This window comes from Phaethon aethereus (assembly GCF_964289735.1).
Source record: "Phaethon aethereus genome assembly, chromosome: 1".
Taxonomy (NCBI): Eukaryota; Metazoa; Chordata; class Aves; order Phaethontiformes; family Phaethontidae; genus Phaethon; species Phaethon aethereus.
The window spans coordinates 174463576-174482910 of record NC_138575.1 but is presented as its reverse complement, the minus strand read 5'-3'; the positions used below and the strand labels follow the sequence as shown (position 1 = coordinate 174482910).

The following is a 19335-nucleotide window of genomic DNA, read 5'->3' as shown; positions in this document are numbered from 1 at the left end:
TGAACAGCTGCTCGTGTTAAGAGAAAGACAGGACACGGTTTTGAGTGGAGCCTGTACATCATGCAGGTTAGCCATAATGCGTTTGTAGGGCTGGGGTTTAGGCGTCCTGGGCCTCAGGCTCTTTGGCTACATCTGTGGACTGGCAGACTACTGCTTCTATCATTTAAGGCACTCTGTTACGCAGTGCAATTTTCAGCATCAAGTTAGGCACCTGAAGATGACGTCCATAAGCAGAGCTGGCTCAAGGCATGGCCAAAATAGGCAAATGTCTGGGTTAGAGCAGCTGATCCCCTCCCATCTCGTGGGAGAATTTCACAGAATACTGCTAGCCCTGCTTCTCTCTCCGTCTGCTTGTGCTGCTAGAATTAATTTTGCATTTCTGGGGCAAGGAAACCCAGTTTTGCCTGACAGCTGAGAATCCCTAAGCTGGCTCTGGAGACAGGCTGGACCAGCTCAGAAAGGGGTCCGCTCAGCATCAGCGCTGGCTGCAAGGGGGAGGAGAAGGACTATGTGTCCAGGAACAGGAGTGGGGAGAGGATGCAGCCTGAAACATAACCTTTCTATAGTAGTTAGAGCCACTCAAATAAATGTTTAACTTCACCTATAGATCCATGCTGGTCTCTACCTGGAAGTACTCAGGAGCTAGATAAGGCTTTACAAAATTTTTTGAGGTTAGGCTGAGTAAAGGGCTGAAGTTCCTAAAGTTTTAGGCAGCACTTAAGCATGGAAGTGCAAGACTACAATTCTGAAAAGACTTCATACTTTGTTTCCTAATCCAGGAGGTTGCCAAACTTCAGACATACATTACTTTTTCGCTTCAGAATTATTCAGGGGCCTCTACTCATGCTTCTCTGGGGTCTGCTCCCTTCCTGATGGGATTTCTCACTCACTGCCTTGTAGTGGTCTGGGATTCCCACACAAGTGAAATCCCTGAACTGTTGGTGGGAGAAGTGCCTCCTTCATCACAGAAGACATCCTTGCCTGAGATGCAGAAAACCTGATGGTAGAAACGATGGCCTCACATAGCGATAGTTTTGCATATTGCTTTGTGTGTAATACATATGGTAGTAGTTATTCTTGCCATTACAATAGTTCAAAATACAAAGTGAGAAAAGATATATTAGAGATAATACTGACTTCTGGGTTCTTGAACAAGCTTGATGTCATTATTTTTCATTAATGCATTATTTGAACTTCTATGTGAAGTATACAGGTGTATATACCTTGTGAGATTTGGTTATAAGAAGACAACTAGCGTGATATTTTCTACAAGACATTCCCAATTAAAATTTTTTTCAATTTCTTTTGATAGTCATATGGCTTATTTTTAGGTAGTCCTGAGAGAAGCAGGGAGTTGGACTCGATGATCCTTATGGGTCCCTTCCAACTTGAGATATCCTATGATTCTATGATTCATGCTGTTAAAACACTGTTAAATGCCAAGAGCTGCCTTAATCCAATTTATGGTCTGAAATTCTAATGGCACACATTTCCCATGTCTGAATTGTAGGTATTATAGAGGAGACATATATAGTGAAAGAAGAAAAAACACAAAACAAACCAACAGCACGTTGTTTCGGTTAAAACAGTCTTTGCCATCCTGTAGTCTAGTACTGGGCTTTTGCTCTCACATCCATGGCCTACTGTGGTTCCTCAAGGTCAGCCTGATGCATCCAATGACCTCTTCTATCTATGCTACCAAAAGTAAGACACGCAAATTAATATATCAGTCTCTATCTGGTAATAAAATATCACATATATTTTATGTGATATTTTTATTTACACATGACGGGTATGTGGCAGACAAATTCCTATGTCCTGGCAGTTTATAGTACAGTTAGTCAGAGGAAAGTTGAAAGTGAAGAAAAAGGAACATTTCCAGGCAGAAGAGGAAATGGGCAGGGCAAGATGAGCAAGAAAAAAGGCCTAATATCTCTTCCCCCACCCCAGACATACATACATAAATAGTGAGAGAATGATTTCCCCTGCTCACTGGCCATCAGTTGTTTGCTGCATCTCTCTGGGACCACGCACCATCCCTCCAAGATGTGGGCAAAGGTACTGTCTTGATTCTTTGCACTGTAAGATGCACTTTTCTGTTTAAGCTTTTGTAGCCTCACTCTATATGCTTCAGTAGGTGTGCATCACACCCTGGGATATGTGGTTCAGCTGCTTTAAATCACTTGTGTACCGCAAGATAGTCTTAATAATTTAGTACAGAGCTGAGTGAGACCTTACCTGAAATAATGGGCACAATTCTGGTTGCCAATGCCAGAAAAGAGAAATCCAATTGGAGCAATGCAATGAAAATGCAACGTGTAGTAGGGGTGAGACTGTGTTATATAGGAGAGCGCAGTACAGTTTGGTTTGTTTAACTTAGCAAAATGAAGGCCAAGAGGGAATATTATCACTCTGTGTGGATATGTGCAGGGGAATAGAGGAAGGGGAAGTACAAGGGGAAATGTAAGGAGACATTCCAGGAGCTATATTCATTAATGCCAATATACAAAAAGCAAGTGTGAGTATAGACTGGTTGTAAATAATATATGCCTCTACAGGGAGAAGTTTCTAATGGTTGGAGAAGGGAATTTCTAGATTAGTTTCTAATAGAGAAGTTAACAGCAGCTAATAGCTCCTGCCAAGAAGCAGCAGGCTGAGTTTGCATAATGGGTCAACGCTCAATGGGAAAGCAAAAAAAATTAGAAATATAATTCCCAGATCAGCAGGAGCTAGGAACAGGGAGCCACTGATTTTCAAAGAGGTGAGATCTTGTCTTGGAGGAAAGCTAGGAGTCCAGCTGGGTGTGAATTCAATGGGAGCTGGGAGCCAGGAGCAGTGGGTGCAAGGTAGGGCTGCCAAGTCCCATCTCCCACTGTGCTCCAAGGCTTGGGGTGGTAATGCTTGCTACTCAAGGAGATTAAATCTTGCCTCCTTGTGTGGTAGTGGCTGCACTGGATTGAAATGCCACTTTCCCGCTGATTTTGACAGCAATAAGAAGGTGCTATGGAAAGCCAGATTTTTTTTGCTTCTATTTGCACACATTTATATATGTGTGTATATGGATACAGATATAGATGATATAGATATAGATGATCTAGATCTAGATCTAGATGGATATCTTGCAAAGTTACATCACCTGCAGTACTTACCCTCAAGGACTTAAGTCAGGGAGGAAGCACCGGAAATACAAAACAGACAAGGACACTGATGAAAGTATAAAAAAATATAAATAATACTGTGGCATTTCTGGGAATAAAAAGAGGAAGAATTCAAACCTTAGTTTTGCTTAAGCAATTCATGTAAGCAGAGGCAGGGCAACAGAAATGGCCAGCATGTTAAGCAGTAGCCCAAAACTGAAAGCAAAAAAAAAAGAAGAAGAAAGAAAAAATAATGTTTTCTTTAAATGAAGAGAAATATCCATTTCTTCTTTTTTTCCCCCCCTCCCAGACAGTTACGGGAAATTTTGCTAATGTGATTCATGGTTTGAATGCAAACCACTTGACAGACCAAGTCATTCAGAGAAGCAAACGAATGATTCTGGATACTCTTGGAGTGGGGCTTCTGGGTACCAGCACTGAGGTCTGCCACAAAGTGACACAGTACAGCAAGGTAAGGTGTCTGACATTCATAGTATCCCCTAAGGTATAGCTTTAAGAAAACCAAGGGAAAATTTGGCCTATAAGGGGAAAGTTTGTCATGGTAAAATTCTTTTCAGGATGGAAAGAGAGACAGTTTTCTTCCCGCTGGAGACAGGGAAACTTCGTTGCTGGAGTTGCTTTTAACTCTGGATGGACAAAAGTGTGTGTAACAGACGGTATGCAAAGATCCCCCCACTGCAGACACAGTTAATTAAGAATCCCTTCCTTTCTTTCACGTATGAGATTTTATTAAAAACATCGGCAAAGCACGTATCACTTATCATCGGACTTAAAAAAATAAGGGACAGTTAAAGGGATGAAGAGCTAGCAGGAGGTTACTGCCAGTCCACAAAACATAATTTTTATCTGAGGTACAATGGTCATGTTTCTCCTCCAGTCATCTTCTCCTTAAACTAGGGCAGTACTTGACCTTGAGGAGAAGCCTTCCCAACACAGAAGCGCATCAATGAGGAGGACTTTAGCCCAGTTTTATCAGTCAGACCTGCCTAGTTCAACTCAGGCTTCAGAGCTCTGTGCGCCAGTAAGTCTTTTCACACAGAGATTCCCCCCTTCCCCAAACCGTGGTAGTTTATGTCCTTTTATTTAGTTCCGTAAAGATCTCTTCATTGTCTAGAAGACCTGCACAGCAAAAGGAAAAGAGCAGAGCCCTTTACAGCATGGGGATACCAGCATCAGGAGGCCTTATATCATTTACCCAAGGCCTACTAAAATGTAGAAAATCAGAACCTTTAACTGGAGATCTTCCCCAACAAGATGACAGTCCTGAGGAATGGCAGTTGGGTGGTGAGAAGGGACGTCAATGGCCAGAGGCTGTGTGAAGGTGCTGAATGGCCAGGTGGATGGTGTTGGCCTGCCCTCTGAGGTCTGTCTGGGTGAAAAGGACATAAGCCAAGATGAAAACGAGTTTCTTTTCATACTTTCTGAAAGAACAATATTTTTATTATGAAAGGGAACAGTTGGGCCCCGAAAGGGTATGGTCTGTTCTCTGTTACATCAGAGATATGGTGCATATTTGTCCTTGGGTTCAAGACTTTGAATTAATTGATGTCAATTTGTTTCAGATCTACAGCTCAGATATATCCAGTACCATCTGGGGCCACTTGGATTTCCGACTGCCTCCTCTGTACGCAGCTTTTGTGAATGGCGTGGCTGTAAGGGATGCTCTTTTATTTGCTCTTAAATCACACTAATTGATGCCATTCTCATGCTAGAGAGAACAGAATGCTCCTAAAATCTTAGTTTACTTTATTCTTCTGCCTGAAGCCTGCTACAAAACTTTCCTAGACTGTTCTTCTAATGTGCTTCAACTTCCAATGGGATCAAGCTCAATGTATAATACATATCTGATCCAACTCCACAGCATCCTTTACCTTTCACGTGGGCCTTGAGGCTGCTTTCAAAGGTCAGAACTGTACAGCTTGTTACAACCTTGCTACAGCCACATTACAAAGAGGTATTCTAGCTCTCACTAATTTCACCGAGATCCAAATTTCATGCCAATGGGCAAGGTATAGTTACAGAAAAACACAGACAGATGCACATATACACACACACATATAATATCACAAGGCAATTTAATCTTCAGTTATGCAGTTTGCAAAAAACAGTTATATATTTTGGACACATACTTTGTCATTAAGGCAATAACTGCCCAGACTTCTGTCTAAATTCAGATTGAGGCTGAAACCATTTGAAATCCAAAGATGCAGAAGAGATAGGGTAGACAAATTTGGCAATTATGCAAAACTTGCTTGGAGCTGTCTGCTACCAGAACAGCAGTGGTATGCCATGCTGGGAATGCCCAAAATCTTCCCGAGCAGCTGGGCTCTGAGCATGGAAAACAGGAGGCACCTCTCTGGATACTCTCAAGGACTAAGCAGCTCGTCCCAGTTTTAAGACTGTAGCTTTCTTGAGCGGCTGATACACCAGAAGGCTGTGCTGCCATTCAACGTGATCTGGACAGACTGGAGAGTTGGGTGGAGGGGAACCTCATGAAATTTAACAAGGACAAGTGTAGAGTTCTGCACCTGGGGAGGAATAACCCCATGCACCAGTACAGGTTAGGGGTTGACCTGCTGGAAAGCAGCTCCATGGAGAAGGACCTTGGAGTCCTGGTAGACAAGAAGTTCTCCATGCGACAGCAATGTGCCCTGGTGGCCAAGAGGGCCAATGGTATCCTGGAGTGCATTAAGAAGAGTGTGACCAGCAGGTCGAGAGAGGTTATCTTCCCCCTCGACTCTGTGCTGGTGAGGCCTCATCTGGAGTATTGTGTCCAGTTCTGGGCTCCCCAGTTCAAGAGAGACAGGGAACTTTTGGAGAGAGTCCAATGGAGCGCTACGAGGATGATTAAGGGACTGGAACATCTCTCATATGAGGAAAGGCTGAGAGACGTGGGGCTGTTGAGTTTGGAGAAGAGAAGGCTGAGAGGGGACCTTATCAATGTCTATAAATATCTGAAGGGTGGCTGTCAGGAGGATGGAGCCAGTCTCTTTTCGGTAGTGCCCAGTGATAGGACGAGGGGCAACGGGCACAAACTGCAGCACAGGAAGTTCCACCTCAACATGAGCAAAAACTTCTTTACTATGAGAGTGACAGAGCACTGGAACAGGCTGCCCAGAGAAGTTGTGAAGTCTCCTTCTCTAGACACCTTCAAAACCCGACTGGACATGTTCCTGTGCAACCTGTCCTAGGTAATCCTGCCTTGGCAGGGGGGTTGGACCAGATGATCTTCAGAGGTCCCTTCCAACCTCCACCATTCTATGATTCTGTGATTCTGTGATTTCTCCTCCCAGCAGCTCCAGGGATTCTGGTTCCTCATGTGACAGGTGTTGTTCTGACATGCTGAAAATTCAGGCTAAAGTCTGATGTACATTTGCAGGCTTGTGCCTGTTGCCATGTGGGTGGTTGCACCAGAGAAGTTGTTCTGACACAACTTTCAGTTAGCAGGATGGACTTGACTGCTACAGCTATAATGGTGTGAGCCCTAATGGCAGCATCAATTGCAGCACAGGGGAAGTAATCTCATGTTTATATATTGTTTTGGGGGAAGTGAAAACTCACCATTCACATGGTGGACCTGGAACTGTTACTTTAATTATACCAGTCTAATTAAAGCAGCAAAAGCCTATTGTAGGAAAGAAGAATCATTGCCGTACTGGTTTTAGACTGGTGCAACTTGAATTGGAATTATACACCCTTGAGGCAAGATTTGTATTGCATTGCCACTTCTCACTGAGCTATATTGGGAGTAAAGGTCTTAAAAGAAAGACTTTTGAAGTTTTGCTTTCTAAGGAAAATCTAGTTCTTCAGTCCTTTTTTACACCAGTTAGAGAAGTTTCATTTGACTGAGCCCATCTTGCCAAGTTTATTTCTGATGACAAGCCAAGGCTTCTCTTTCCATTAGGTGCACTCAATGGATTTTGATGACACATGGCACCCAGCCACACACCCATCTGGGGCTGTGCTCCCTGCTGTGATTGCACTCTCAGAGGCCTTTCCTCAGAAGAAAAAAATCTCAGGTCTCGATCTGCTCTTAGCTTTCAATGTGGGAATCGAAGTGCAAGGCAGGCTGCTGCGTTTCTCCAGTGAAGCCAGGAATATTCCAAAAAGGTACATAGAAATGCTTCAAGTAGAAAATAGGAAGTGCTTTTTCCTCAGTGTTAATATACTTAATTAAATGCCAGTTAAGATACCAATGGCACAGTTAATCATATTTTCTATGTTGTTTGTCTGGAAATTTAGGAAAGGTTCATCTTAAACATAAATACACTTATGTGACTCCTTATGGCTTAGCCAATAGATTTATTTTTGAGACCATGGATCAGTTTACAAGAAGGAAGTGATGATCTCCCTATTAATTAAAAACAGCAGCAAAAGGGCAATGGTTAACAGCATAGCTCTCAGGCTCTCACGAATACATACGATCATGCCCCACTTCCAAACAGTGGCTTGCTGCCAGCAGAATGGAGTCACTGGTGCTGGGCTCAGAGCGGAGCCCAGGAAGACAGGGTGTGCTTGGGGGAAAGCCTAAGGGATGGAGTAAATGTCTTGCTATTTGCTGTGTGGTCCTTCTACCAGATTTGCAAAACTGGTTCAGAACAGCAAAACTTGCCTCTCCCAATATGTATAATTGATAGATGACTATAAATTATTTACAGGTAGTTTATAATTACTATAAACTGTGATGCTTCTGCCATTATTCTGTTCAGTATGCCTAGAACTATGAGCAGTTCTAACATTTCAATTGCTTTCTGGGGAAGACCTATTGTAGGTGGTACCATTCCAGTTTAAATGGTTCCTGGGGAAAAGCGACAACTTCTTCCATTAAGACTGCACATGAATGCTGCATTTATGTTTCTTTATGGTCCAATCCATCTTCCACAGCAGTGAAAGGAAATTTGAGCTTGTGTATATAGTGAATTTGGTGACTTTTTGAAATACGGTAATGGAGAGATTTTGTTTTCTCAGGTTTCACCCACCAGCTGTGGTTGGTACGATGGGGAGTGCAGCAGCTTGTGCTAAACTGCTAGCTCTTGACCAGCTGAAATGTAAAAACGCCTTGGCTATTGCTGCCTCCTATGCAGGTGCCCCACTGGCTAATGCAGCAACCCAAACGAAGCCCCTCCATATTGGCAACGCTGCCAAGCATGGACTGGAAGCAGCTTGCTTAGCATCACAGGGCCTTCAAGGAAACAAACAGATCTTGGACATGGAGTCAGGGATAGGTGCCTTTTATACAGATTACAACCCACAGACTCTGCCAACCTTGCAGTCCTATCCCTGGCTGTTGGACCAGCAAGACGTGGCCATCAAACGCTTTCCTGCTCATCTTGGAACACACTGGGTGGCTGATGCAGCATCTTCTGTTAGGAGGAAGCTTGTGGAGAGCAGTGACAACTTGCTCCCTCTTGATAAAATTGAGAAAGTCATCCTCAAAGTCCCAGAGGTCAAATACGTGAACAGACCCAGTCCTAACTCAGAACATGAAGCTCGACACTCCTTCCAGTTTGTTGCATGCTCTGCTTTGCTGGACAGCAGCATGTCAGTCCAGTCCTTCACCAGTGAGAACGTTCACCGGCCAGCCTTACAGGAGCTCCTCTGCAAAACACAGCTGGAGCACCCTCCTGATAACACACCTAGCTTTGAGAGTCTTTACTGCGAAGTGAGCGTCACACTTCGGGATGGCAACACAATCAGTGACCGCTGCGATACATTCTACGGACACTGGAGGAAACCTCTGAAAAAGGAGGACTTGGAGAAAAAGTTTCAATCCAACGCCTCCAGCATCCTGCCTGCAGAAGCCACAGAAGGCATTATAGAGACCGTGTACAATCTGGAAAACATAGAGGATTGCTCTGTATTAAGTACATTTTTATCAGGACAGTCAGCTAAAGTGCTTTCAGAGAAGCTGCACTTCCTTTGAATGTTCCAAGCGACAGCTAGATGCTGTTCATAAAGCAAACACAAAATTCACAAAATACTCTTATTTAGTAACTCAAGCACTTTTAAATTGGACTCTTGTAACAGAAGAGCCATGCTCAGTCCAATATTGTGCTTTTTGACTAAGTAAATAATTTAGGAATTATGTGCATGGCTCGCTCAGGCTGAACAGAAGATCATCTGCTGGCACAGTCAACTTCAATTATCTTTATATCTCTAGAGGCAGAGCACTGTTTGCGTGCGACACAAATTACCCTGCTCTTCTGCCAAAAAAAGTCTGTATGTTCTGCTTCTGCTAAGTAACTCCATAAAGAAAATCCAAATTCTGGAGGAGTATGGAAATGCCGTCTCCGTGAGAAACATCACTGTGAGAAGGACAGAGAACAAAAGCCTTTAAATAATTATTTCTGTAGATTTAGCTCTAAAGTTTCCTTGGAGAGGGCACCTGTAACATTTACGTTTACATTTGTGCTAAAATAAACACGGCATACATAGAGTACTAGCACTTGATACTTTGCGACACCTCTGGCTTTGCTGTTAACCATTGTTCTTGCATTGACAAGGTAAAGGTTAGTGCCCTTCCTCATCACACCAGCTGCAGAGCAAGAGGGACAACTCAGCACTCCCAGTCATCAAAGCGTTGCTTCCCGGTTCCATCTTTTGTCTCCTCTGTGGTACAGGTTTGTTCCGTCTGTATTCCCGCTCCAATTACAAGGCGCTCACTCAACAAGACATGATTAGCACTAATTAATGATGACATGTTTAGATTAATTCAGGCACTGCGAAGCATGAGCTGCAGTACACTCGTTATGACTAACAGACCTATGAGCATCAGAAAGCCTCTTATGCTGAGACAAGGAAGTGTCCACAGTCAACTTGCCTTGACAATGAATTTTGGGAACTTTTAATTCCTTCAGGAGTACAAAGCCTTGACAGCCTGTGCTTCTAAGAGAGGCTCACATATGTAAGATCAAAGCATGTGTTCTAACATACATAAAATGTACCGCCCTTAGGGCACTAAAATACGTATGCAAAAAAAAAAAATCAGCAAAACCTGATTCATTTTACTAAGCCTCAGTTTATTTCATTTATTAGAGCAAAATCTGTGTATTTTCCCACACACAACCTATTAATTTCTACTTAAGCCTCTGACTCTTAGTTTATAAAGTCAGCTTATCTAGGGGGCTCTGCAAAAATTTCCGAAGTCCATTAGTTACACTTGCTTAGAGACTTGCAAGAGAAGAAGAAAAAAAAAAAAAAATCACTTTTTCTTTTTCCTTTCTGATTAGAAAGACAACTAAATTACTCACCTGTATTGAAGGTATACAGACTCACAGCTACTTCATCTGTCATTATAGCTGGGTAACACCAAATGTTAATTACTGATAATGCAGTAAAACCCCACTGGTTCCTACCTTGTCTTACCAAGATTGAATACTTTCAATCATGATTCATGAGAAAAAAAACCAGACAAACCACCACCACAACCTTCAACACATGCTTTCTAATTTAAAAGAGAAATAAATAGGATAAACTTAGCAATAACCATTTGATGTATTACAGATTTTTAAAAAACAACAAAAAACAAAAACCAAAACCAAACAAACAGACCAAGAACTATGACGTTTAATGGTTGCATTATTTTATTAATACAATCAAAGGAAGCTAAATGCTTATGCTTAGCTAAATTTCCTTGCAGAATTCTGTACGCTTCCAGTCAGGCAAGTTTCAGGACTTCTTGTACCATTGTTCCAATTCCATCAAAGATTTCATGCAGAGGAGCCTTGCACATGAAAGCACAGGTAGTAACTATTTTATTGGCTTTATCCACGTGAGATTCATTTACGTTTTTGCAAATGTGCTTACATCCAAGTTCTGCTATAGCAGATGCCGTTTCAGCATCAGGATATCTGTAAATAAAAAGATTGTAATTAGCATAAAGAGATGATACAGCCATAAAGTTCTGCCAACATAATTTGAGTAAGAGAACTACAAGAATGTTTCAGTTACTCTTTAGGTGATGATGACTGCCACTATCAAGTTCTCCCATCCCCTATGGGCACAAGTGATCTGGTACCTTTGAAAACAAGGTCTGAAATGCAGAGCCACGGTATGGCAGAAGGTACAATTCTGTTTTTAACAATCTTTCAATAAGTTTCCAAGATGATACCAAGTACAGCCATAACAGATCCTCAGAAGTTTGAGAGTTGCCAGCTGAACTTGTGGACACATTAGACCTTTTCCAACACCTCCACATTAGGTCTTCCACTGGGATTCTGCAGAGATTTTCTTTTTTTTCCTGAGGATGAGGCAGGAATAGGGGTGTGGAGGCAATCCCTCACTACCACTGTTGATGTGAAATTCCATTCAGAAGTTTTATTGGGAGTTGACAGTCCTTGAAGCAGTATCAATTTCTGCCAGGCCCTATTCTCATCTGCCTCCCCTAAACTGGCCCCAAACCACTACCGCCAGAAAAACTTTATTAAAAATCTCTGACCAGACAAAACCCCACAGATGCAATTTAAATAGCCACTCAAATTACCACAGGGTACCAAATTTCTGAATGTCAGCTAGCCGGAAGCCTATTCTTCATTTGTGCATTTGCAACATGAATGATGGTCTTCAAAGGCATTGGGTAACTAAATTCTGTTATCTCACTTAATATGAGCTAAAATCTATCACTCAATTACCATGAATGTAACATGAAAAAATAACTTGATATCCTTGGTCACCTGCATGCTTGCAGAGATAGGATTCTGTAAAAGTCTCTTTGTTCTGTCACTTTTAGGACTGACAGATGCTATATCCAGTGACTCATTAGCACCCACACAGCACAATAAACCCAGTGCAGGAACTGATGTTACCTTTGGTGGCTCACAGAGTGACAGAGATAAGGCTACCTAGAGTTTTCATGCTCTCAATCCCTTCATCCCCCAGCCTGTATTGATGTCGGGGCAACCCCTGGTAGCAGTACAAGGCCGGGGGATAAAGAGATTGAGAGCAGCCCTGCCAAGATGGACTTGGGGATACTAGTGGATGAAAAGCTGGATATAAGCCAGCAATGTGAGCTCACAGCCCAGAAGGCCAACCACGTCCTGGTCTGCATCCAAAGAAGTGTGGCCAGCAGGTTGAGGGAGGTGATTCTACCCCTCTACTCCGCTCTGGTGAGACCCCACCCGGAGTGTTGCGTCCAGCTCTGGAGTCCTCAGCACAGAAAAGACACGGACCTGTTGGAGAGGATCCAGAGGAGGCCACCAAAATGGTCAGAGGGATGGAACACCTCTCCTGTGAGGACAGGCTGAGAAAGTTGGGGTTGTTCAGCATGGAGAAGAGAAAGCTCTGTGGTGATCTTATTGCAGCCTTTCAGTACTTCAAGGGGGCTTATAAGAAAGATGGGTGCAGACTTTTTAGCAGGGCCTGTTGCAATTGAACAAGGAGTAATTGTTTTAAATTGAAAGAGGGTAGGTTTAGACGAGGTGAAAGGAAGAAATTTTTCACAATGAGGGTGGTGAAACACTGGCACAGGTTGCCCAGAGAGGTGGTAGATGCCCCATCCCTGGAAACATTCAAGGTCAGGTTGGATGGGGCTCTGAGCAACCTGCTCTAGTTGAAGATGTCCCTGCCCATTGCAGGGGGGTTGGACTAGGTGACTTTTAAAGGTCCCTTCCAACCCAAACTATTCTAGGATTCTATGATTAACTGTAACGTGTCTGTGGATATTGATATTATAGAACGTATCACAGACCAATGTATTTCTGAATTTAGGAATAAATTGTTCCAACATTGTAGCGCACAGACTGAATCTGTAAGGTCAGGGGATTTGTCTGCCCTTAAGAGTTCTGCACCTACTATTACTATGCAAGTGAGTATTTGAAATAGGTGAAAAACATCACTAATAAGTTACCCAAAGGTTACTGGCACCAGAGACCTCAGACTTTGGCACAGAAGACCATCCATTTCCTAATTCTATTCCCATGTAAATTACCTCCAGCCATTTCCTTCTTACCTTCCATCTATGTTTTTATCTTGGCCGACTGTTACCTCACAACCAGGAAAGACTTTAGCTGCCAGGACTGGTGATATACAGCACAAACCAATGGGCTTTTTAGCAGTGTGGAAAGCTTGGAGTGTGGAGCTCACGTGCTCATTGACAGTACAGTTCTTGCCATCTACAGCCCAGGAACACAGGTTCTTTGCTACACCAAAGCCACCTAAAAACACCCCAAAAAACAACAATAAAACAAAAGCTCAAACGTAGGACACTGCTAAAAGCCATTACATTCAATACTAGAAAGAAGTTCTCCTTTTTTACAATATAATCATGGCATAAGGAGGACGTACAGTAACGTAAGTTACTACACTGAAAGCTTTCAGCACATGAAACATGATGGGTTTATAATGTTAAAAGTTTAACTGCAGATTTTTTATACCATGTATGTTATGTAGGCCAGAAAGCTTAATCTGACTTCAATTAGTAACAAACAGAGAAATAGGAAACCTCACATTCATCTGCTAGTGACTGGAAAAGCTGCACCATCTGATACGCACCCCTTGATAAGCAAGAGGGGAGTTTAGAAGAAAGGCCAACAATAGTTAAAAGTAGAGAGTGCAGTTCATGAGAGTAATGCAAACAGTGATTTGACCCTCTACAGTAATTTCACTCTAAAGTTTTGTTCAATATTTAAGCAATTACAAGAGAGCTTTTTCCCCGACTTGGAATTCTTTTTGGACTTAAAAAAAAAAAATAAAGGTTAACACAATAAAAACAAAATGGATATTATATGAAAAGGAACTGATAACATATGATATGCTGAGACACAGCACTTGTGAATGATAACATAATTTTCTATCAAAAATAATGCTGAATTTATGTTTCTATAAATTAGTTATAACAATCCTTTACTTGCATTTAACCTTTGTTTAATTGTACAAGCAGATTATATTTTACAGCACCTTTGTTAGTCAGATTTATAACCATCAGAATAATCAAAGAAAGAAGGTTATTAATAAGTGTAACAATCCATTATATTTGATTCCTTATGGAATGTGCACAACATCAACTTTTTTACCATAAACAAACAGAAATTTCCGCAAGTATTTCAATGGACAACATCAAGAAGTTTTGCATTTTTAATATTTTCCTTTCACTCTTTGTTCACTTTCGAGTGTTATCTGGAATCTCTGAGGTAAGATTTTAATTTTAAAACTTAATAGGGTTTATTTCTCTCTAATAGTTATTACAGCAACCCCCCTGAGCCTGAGTTATAACAGCATGAAATTAATGTGGAAAATAGTTGCTAGCCTCTACTCCGTGATCAGTCCTGATGTCACCCACTCATTTTAGCTCTGCAAGTGTGTTTCTCTGCGTTATACACACACTCCCTCTGCTGGCCTTACAACAGAAGACACTGTAATAACTTCAAAATTAACGCTTAGGCACAATTGTGAAAGCAGTATTTAACAGTACTATGAATATTCCGGAAAGTGATCTTCAGCAAGTCATAATTTCCTCGTGATGCTTTGGTTTCTTCATTTCTGAAGTGATTATAATTACCTCTGTCTCAAACGCAATTTTGCGGTCTATAAATAAAAAATTATCTGTAAACATATTTAGTATAACTTCAGCAGCAGCAGACCAGATACATAATTAAAACAAAATGTACTGACATCTGACAGGGAATACAATCCACTTAGCAATCTACTATTCTGACAACAATTTCAGAGGCCCTAAAAATAAGGCATTGCCACGTAATGTCAAGTTCTGGCCTTACTTTTGTACTCTGATCAGTGTTCTTGTCTGCAAGTAGGTACTAAAGTTTTCACAATCTTTAAAAAGAAGGAATGGTGCAATGTATGACCTAACACCAAAAGAACATTCTGGCGTTCTAAATTAATGAACTATAAATTAATAAACAAACTGCAATGACTTGTCAACCCATGAGAGCTCACCAAAACATTTTCTCATCCTCAAAAGAAAATAAGTAAAACAGAAAAAAATCACATACCTCTCAAATTCAAAAGTATATAATTTATTCTCTAAACAAATTTTAAAATAAAAAAGTAACAGAGACAAAGCAGTTATTTGCAACTGAAAAGCCACACATTATTTTCTTTTAAAAGTTCTTACCAGGGAAAATGACTGCATCGAATTCACTAGCTTTCAGTTCAGCCAAATCCTGAATGTTTCCTCTTGCCAATCTGGCACTTTCAACTAACACATTTCTTTTCTCTTCTGTTGGACTTCCTTTTAGATGATTGACTACATCCCTTTGCTCAATATTGGGGGCAAAGATCTTCACCTAGAATATACAGATGAAGCAATTTTGTCAACTTAAACAGAACTCATACATATTGGTCACAATAAAGATCACTTAGTGAAAACAGTTTTTGTTCCTGAAGTCTCTTATCCAAGAGAAGTGGATTCCACAGGATGAATCTATTTTTATTAAATAAAGTGACAGGTGACCTATTACAATGGGTAAACCTGGCCATCCTCCCCATTATATTCCTGCAGCTTTTTGACAGGAGCACGTTCTTACACCAACATTAAGCTTACTGATTTTGCCAGGGCCTGTCTTCCCTCTGTGGATGACCCCAAGGACAAACAGAGCACCACAATTTATACCAGCAGCCTGACTGGACACACAGCTGAGCCTGCAGAAAGGTTGCTCTTAACTGTTATGGGATTAGAGTGCTAAAACAGTTTTACAAAAAAAGTTTCAAAGAAAAAGATGTGAACTTTACAAGCATTTCCAGTGCAGACATTAGTCACTTGCTTTCCTAAAAGACTGGTAGCATGAAGGAAAAACAAAACACAGAAGAATGTATTTTGGTTAGGCACAAAAGGGGAAGGCTGGATCAAAACCAGGAAGTTTTGTGAAAGGTGTACTGCAAAGGCTGTTTTCATGTATCTGTTCTGATGCTTGCTTTGCAGACTTCTCAGCGATCGCCGCTTCAGTTCATTTTAGAGAGAACGATTTTGTGCTAAATATGGGGGTGCTGTTGTCACCATCAGACACCTGAGTGTGGCCTCACAGAGACAGAAAGCAACCACCTTCCGCCATCTGAAGCCACAGACAGGACCAAAGCACACCACCACATCCTGGCGCAGGCTTCTCCGACTACTCCCAGTTACCGAAAAAGCCCAGAAACAGCAGAAAACGAGGAGAACTCAAGCGAGGGTAAGCGCCCGACTTCTGCAAAAACGACCAGAAAGCAGATCAAGAATTTTGATTCCTCCCTGGAGTGGGCTGCGGGGACAGTGGAGCAGGGCAAGGCCTCCTGCCACTCCTCGCTCCTGGCTTCAGCCGCCTGCGTGTGACCCCTGCTCCTGCCAGGTGGACATGCACGTCTTTGGGGAGGGGGCAAGAGAAGGAAAGCGGTTATGCTTGATTAAGCTTTGTAGTGTGCTGTGGCGGGGAAAAGAACATTGTGAAGCGGAGAGGCGCTCCGTTCCCACAAACAGCGGGCGGCAGAGGATGGCCCGGGGGGGGGGAAGGGTCAAGGCGGGGGTCCCTTGTCTGCTGAGGGGCCCAAAGAGACGGGGGAGACATACCTCCACACACACACACCCCCCCCTCCCCATACCTCCACACACACACCCGGCAGGGGTGCCGGGTGTCGGGGCCCCGCCGCCCCCCTACCTCCGCACCGCCGCGGCTGAGGTGCACTAGCGCCGCCGAGGCCTCGTGAATCTCGGTACCGTCGAAAACGCCGCAGCCGGCGAGAACCAGGGCCACCCGCTTACCCATAGCGGCCCCCGACCCGACCCTCAGGGCCGAGCAGAGACTGCTCAAGCCGCCGAACCCATCCCTCACAGCACCCCCCCTCCCTCCTGCTGCTGCGCCTGCGTCGGTCGTTCGGCCGCCATCTTACAGCGCCCCGCGGGGCCAGTGGCTTCCCCGGCGGGGTCGCAGAGCTTCGCGTCCCGGGATCTCAACCTGCCTTGCAAGGCAGCTTTTTCAGTAGGCGCTTGCCCTCCTGCCTACAAAATGTAGGTGGGGATGAGTTTTAAACGTCAGGGGGAAATCGGGAGGAGGGGGGAGGAGAGGAATGGAATGGGATGGAATGGAATTAGATGCTCCTTTAGCCTTAAACGAAATGGGCTCGGCGGTGTTTTAAGTCTCTCTTCTGTTCTGGCCCGCTTACCGCAGCGGAGCAGTAACACACAGGAGGTGCTGCTCTGTGACCCTTGCAGTGCCGTTACACAGCTGCATCCCAGTAGCTTGGCTGAAAGTTGCTCTGCTTCCAGTAGAAACTTGTAGAGGCTTAGCAGTTGAATGTGTGAGGTGTTTTTTTTATTTACACATAAGACTATACTGGTGTAATGAATATACTGCTTTGAAAGCCAAAAAAAGTGGAAATTGGGTAGAGGCCAGCAGTACCAGTGGGTCCCAATGCTGTTTGTTTCAGGTATACTAATCAGACCCACCTACCCCTTTTGGCTGCCTTAACCTTGTATTTGTGCTCTAGAGAGTGGTTTCATTTTACCAGGAAAACCAAAGAGTTTCTTTGGAAAATCAAACCTACCTTCTTGCACCTACTCCCAGCTTAGTCATTAAGGCATCGCCCTAAAGAACTAAAAGGGCTTCCTTGGGCCAAGGCAGAAGTTCATCCCTAGTCTCCTCCTTAGGACTGAGCATACAAGTGCCACGCTGGAGACCAGATGTACTTAATTTTAGCCAGGTGTCTGAGCTCTCTAGTCCTTCATTTTTCATTAGTTGCTTCTTTTATAATAAGAAGAAATTTGGGCTTAAAAATCCACGTTTTACTGGACCAGAGAGATGAAAGAGTGGATCCTGTAGAAAAATGAGAGCATCTTCCAAAAATTTGCAGTATGAGAGTTCTGCAGGGGACACAAAAGTGCATAGTCTAGGAAGAGCAAAAATGGCATGTGAAAGCAAAGTCTCTTTCTATAGCAAAACGCATTCAGCTGTATACTGTGAGGTTAGGAGTCTGTGCACGATGATGATGGATTGGGAGATTTTTGACCAGGAAAGGGACAAGATAGGGAACTTCCCTGCATCAGGGCAAACTGCCATCTGCTGGGCAATGCTTTGCTCGAAATAAATGCAGGGCTACAGCTCTGTCTCCACCACAGCCCACACTCTGTCTTTCAGGAATAAGCAAGACTGCAGTGCAGCTTCAGCTCAGAAAGCCCTTGATTGCCTGACCACCTAATCCACAACCTTACACTCAAAGATCCCTCTCAGCTCAAAACACTTGTGGAGTTAGAGCTCTGTACACCACCAAACCCTCATCTCACTCTCTAGGCTGAGTAGGACACAAGTGAAATTCCAGTGGTGCCATCTCAACCCAGAGAAATACAAAATATGTTTGGTGAGAGTGGAGTGGCAGTTCCCCATGCTTACTGGCATGGGACTCCTCGGGCTTAGCTACAGGAGAGCAGAAAGATGGTTAGGTTTGGGGATAGGGGAGCTGAGCATCTCCAGAGCTGGAATCCTGGAGTCCTCCTCACATCTGAGACCTAGGAAGAGGCTGCTGTCTGGATGGAGTTTTAAGTTCCATGCACATTTGGAGATATGAGTAGATTCCCAAACTCTTCAGTGTGTTAGGGCCAGGGTTAACATTAGAGCTAGGGAACTAAGCACCTTCAGAGCTGGAATTCCCTGCTCCTTTCTGTCCTGACTTACTGACTGTCTTCCTGGATGGACCCTAGACCTGAATTGTTGGCAGCCTCATCTCCAGTCTTGTTTCTGACCCTGTCTCTTGGGTAGACCTCAGACTCACATTATAGGCAGCCCTTCTTCCTGGATGGATCTTGGACTTGATTGGGATATGATGTTCTCATTTCACTGAGGTCCCCCATGACACATCCCTGTGCCAGCTCCATAACTGCTCTGGCTCTGTGCCATGGTCTAGCTCGAACTTGCTCATGCCATGTCCCTGCCCCAGCTCTGTGACCTTGTCATGGCCCTCTGCATCTGTCTTAGGTCCATGTTTTCATCCCAGCTCATGACATGTCCCTGCCCTGGCTCTGCATCACCCTCAAACAGCACATGATGACTCTTCTCTGGCCTGAGCCTGCAAGAGCAAATAGCAACAGAAGCACTTCACAAGCAATACACTGCTGAAGCCAGGTCTTGGTAAGGTATGAGGATGCACCTTGATGGGAGAAGAAACTGCTGTCAGGGCCCTGAGTGCTTTAATAGCTCTTAATTACCTTGGCCAGCCTGAGCTGGGGCCTGCACCCACATACCCTCTGGCCACTGACCCA

The 19335-nt window shown here is 43.4% G+C and overlaps 2 protein-coding genes across 3 annotated transcripts; one reads left to right on the top strand and one right to left on the bottom strand.

Annotated features, from left to right (window-relative positions):
• Positions 1–2046: 2046 nt before the first annotated feature.
• On the top strand, positions 2047–9081 carry ACOD1 (aconitate decarboxylase 1; the record flags this gene model as incomplete). 2 transcript variants are annotated; one of them, XM_082003959.1, is made up of 5 exons in its annotated part: positions 2047–2058; positions 3448–3609; positions 4721–4810; positions 7063–7268; positions 8127–9081. In XM_082003959.1, 5 exons carry the CDS (start codon positions 2047–2049, stop codon positions 9079–9081), a joined length of 1425 nt encoding a protein of 474 aa, XP_081860085.1. The 2 variants fall into 2 exon arrangements, with proteins under 2 accessions (XP_081860085.1, XP_081860084.1); XM_082003958.1 differs by lacking the exon at positions 2047–2058 and having other exon boundaries at positions 3125–3609.
• A 739-nt stretch (positions 9082–9820) lies between these two features.
• LOC309405354 (glutamine amidotransferase-like class 1 domain-containing protein 3, mitochondrial) lies at positions 9821–16849 on the bottom strand (the record flags this gene model as incomplete). Its single annotated transcript, XM_082000123.1, has 4 exons — positions 9821–11008; positions 13105–13309; positions 15226–15397; positions 16742–16849. The coding sequence occupies 4 exons, from the start codon at positions 16847–16849 to the stop codon at positions 10816–10818; spliced, it is 678 nt and encodes a 225-aa protein (XP_081856249.1). The 3' UTR covers positions 9821–10815.
• Between the last annotated feature and the right edge of the window lie 2486 nt (positions 16850–19335).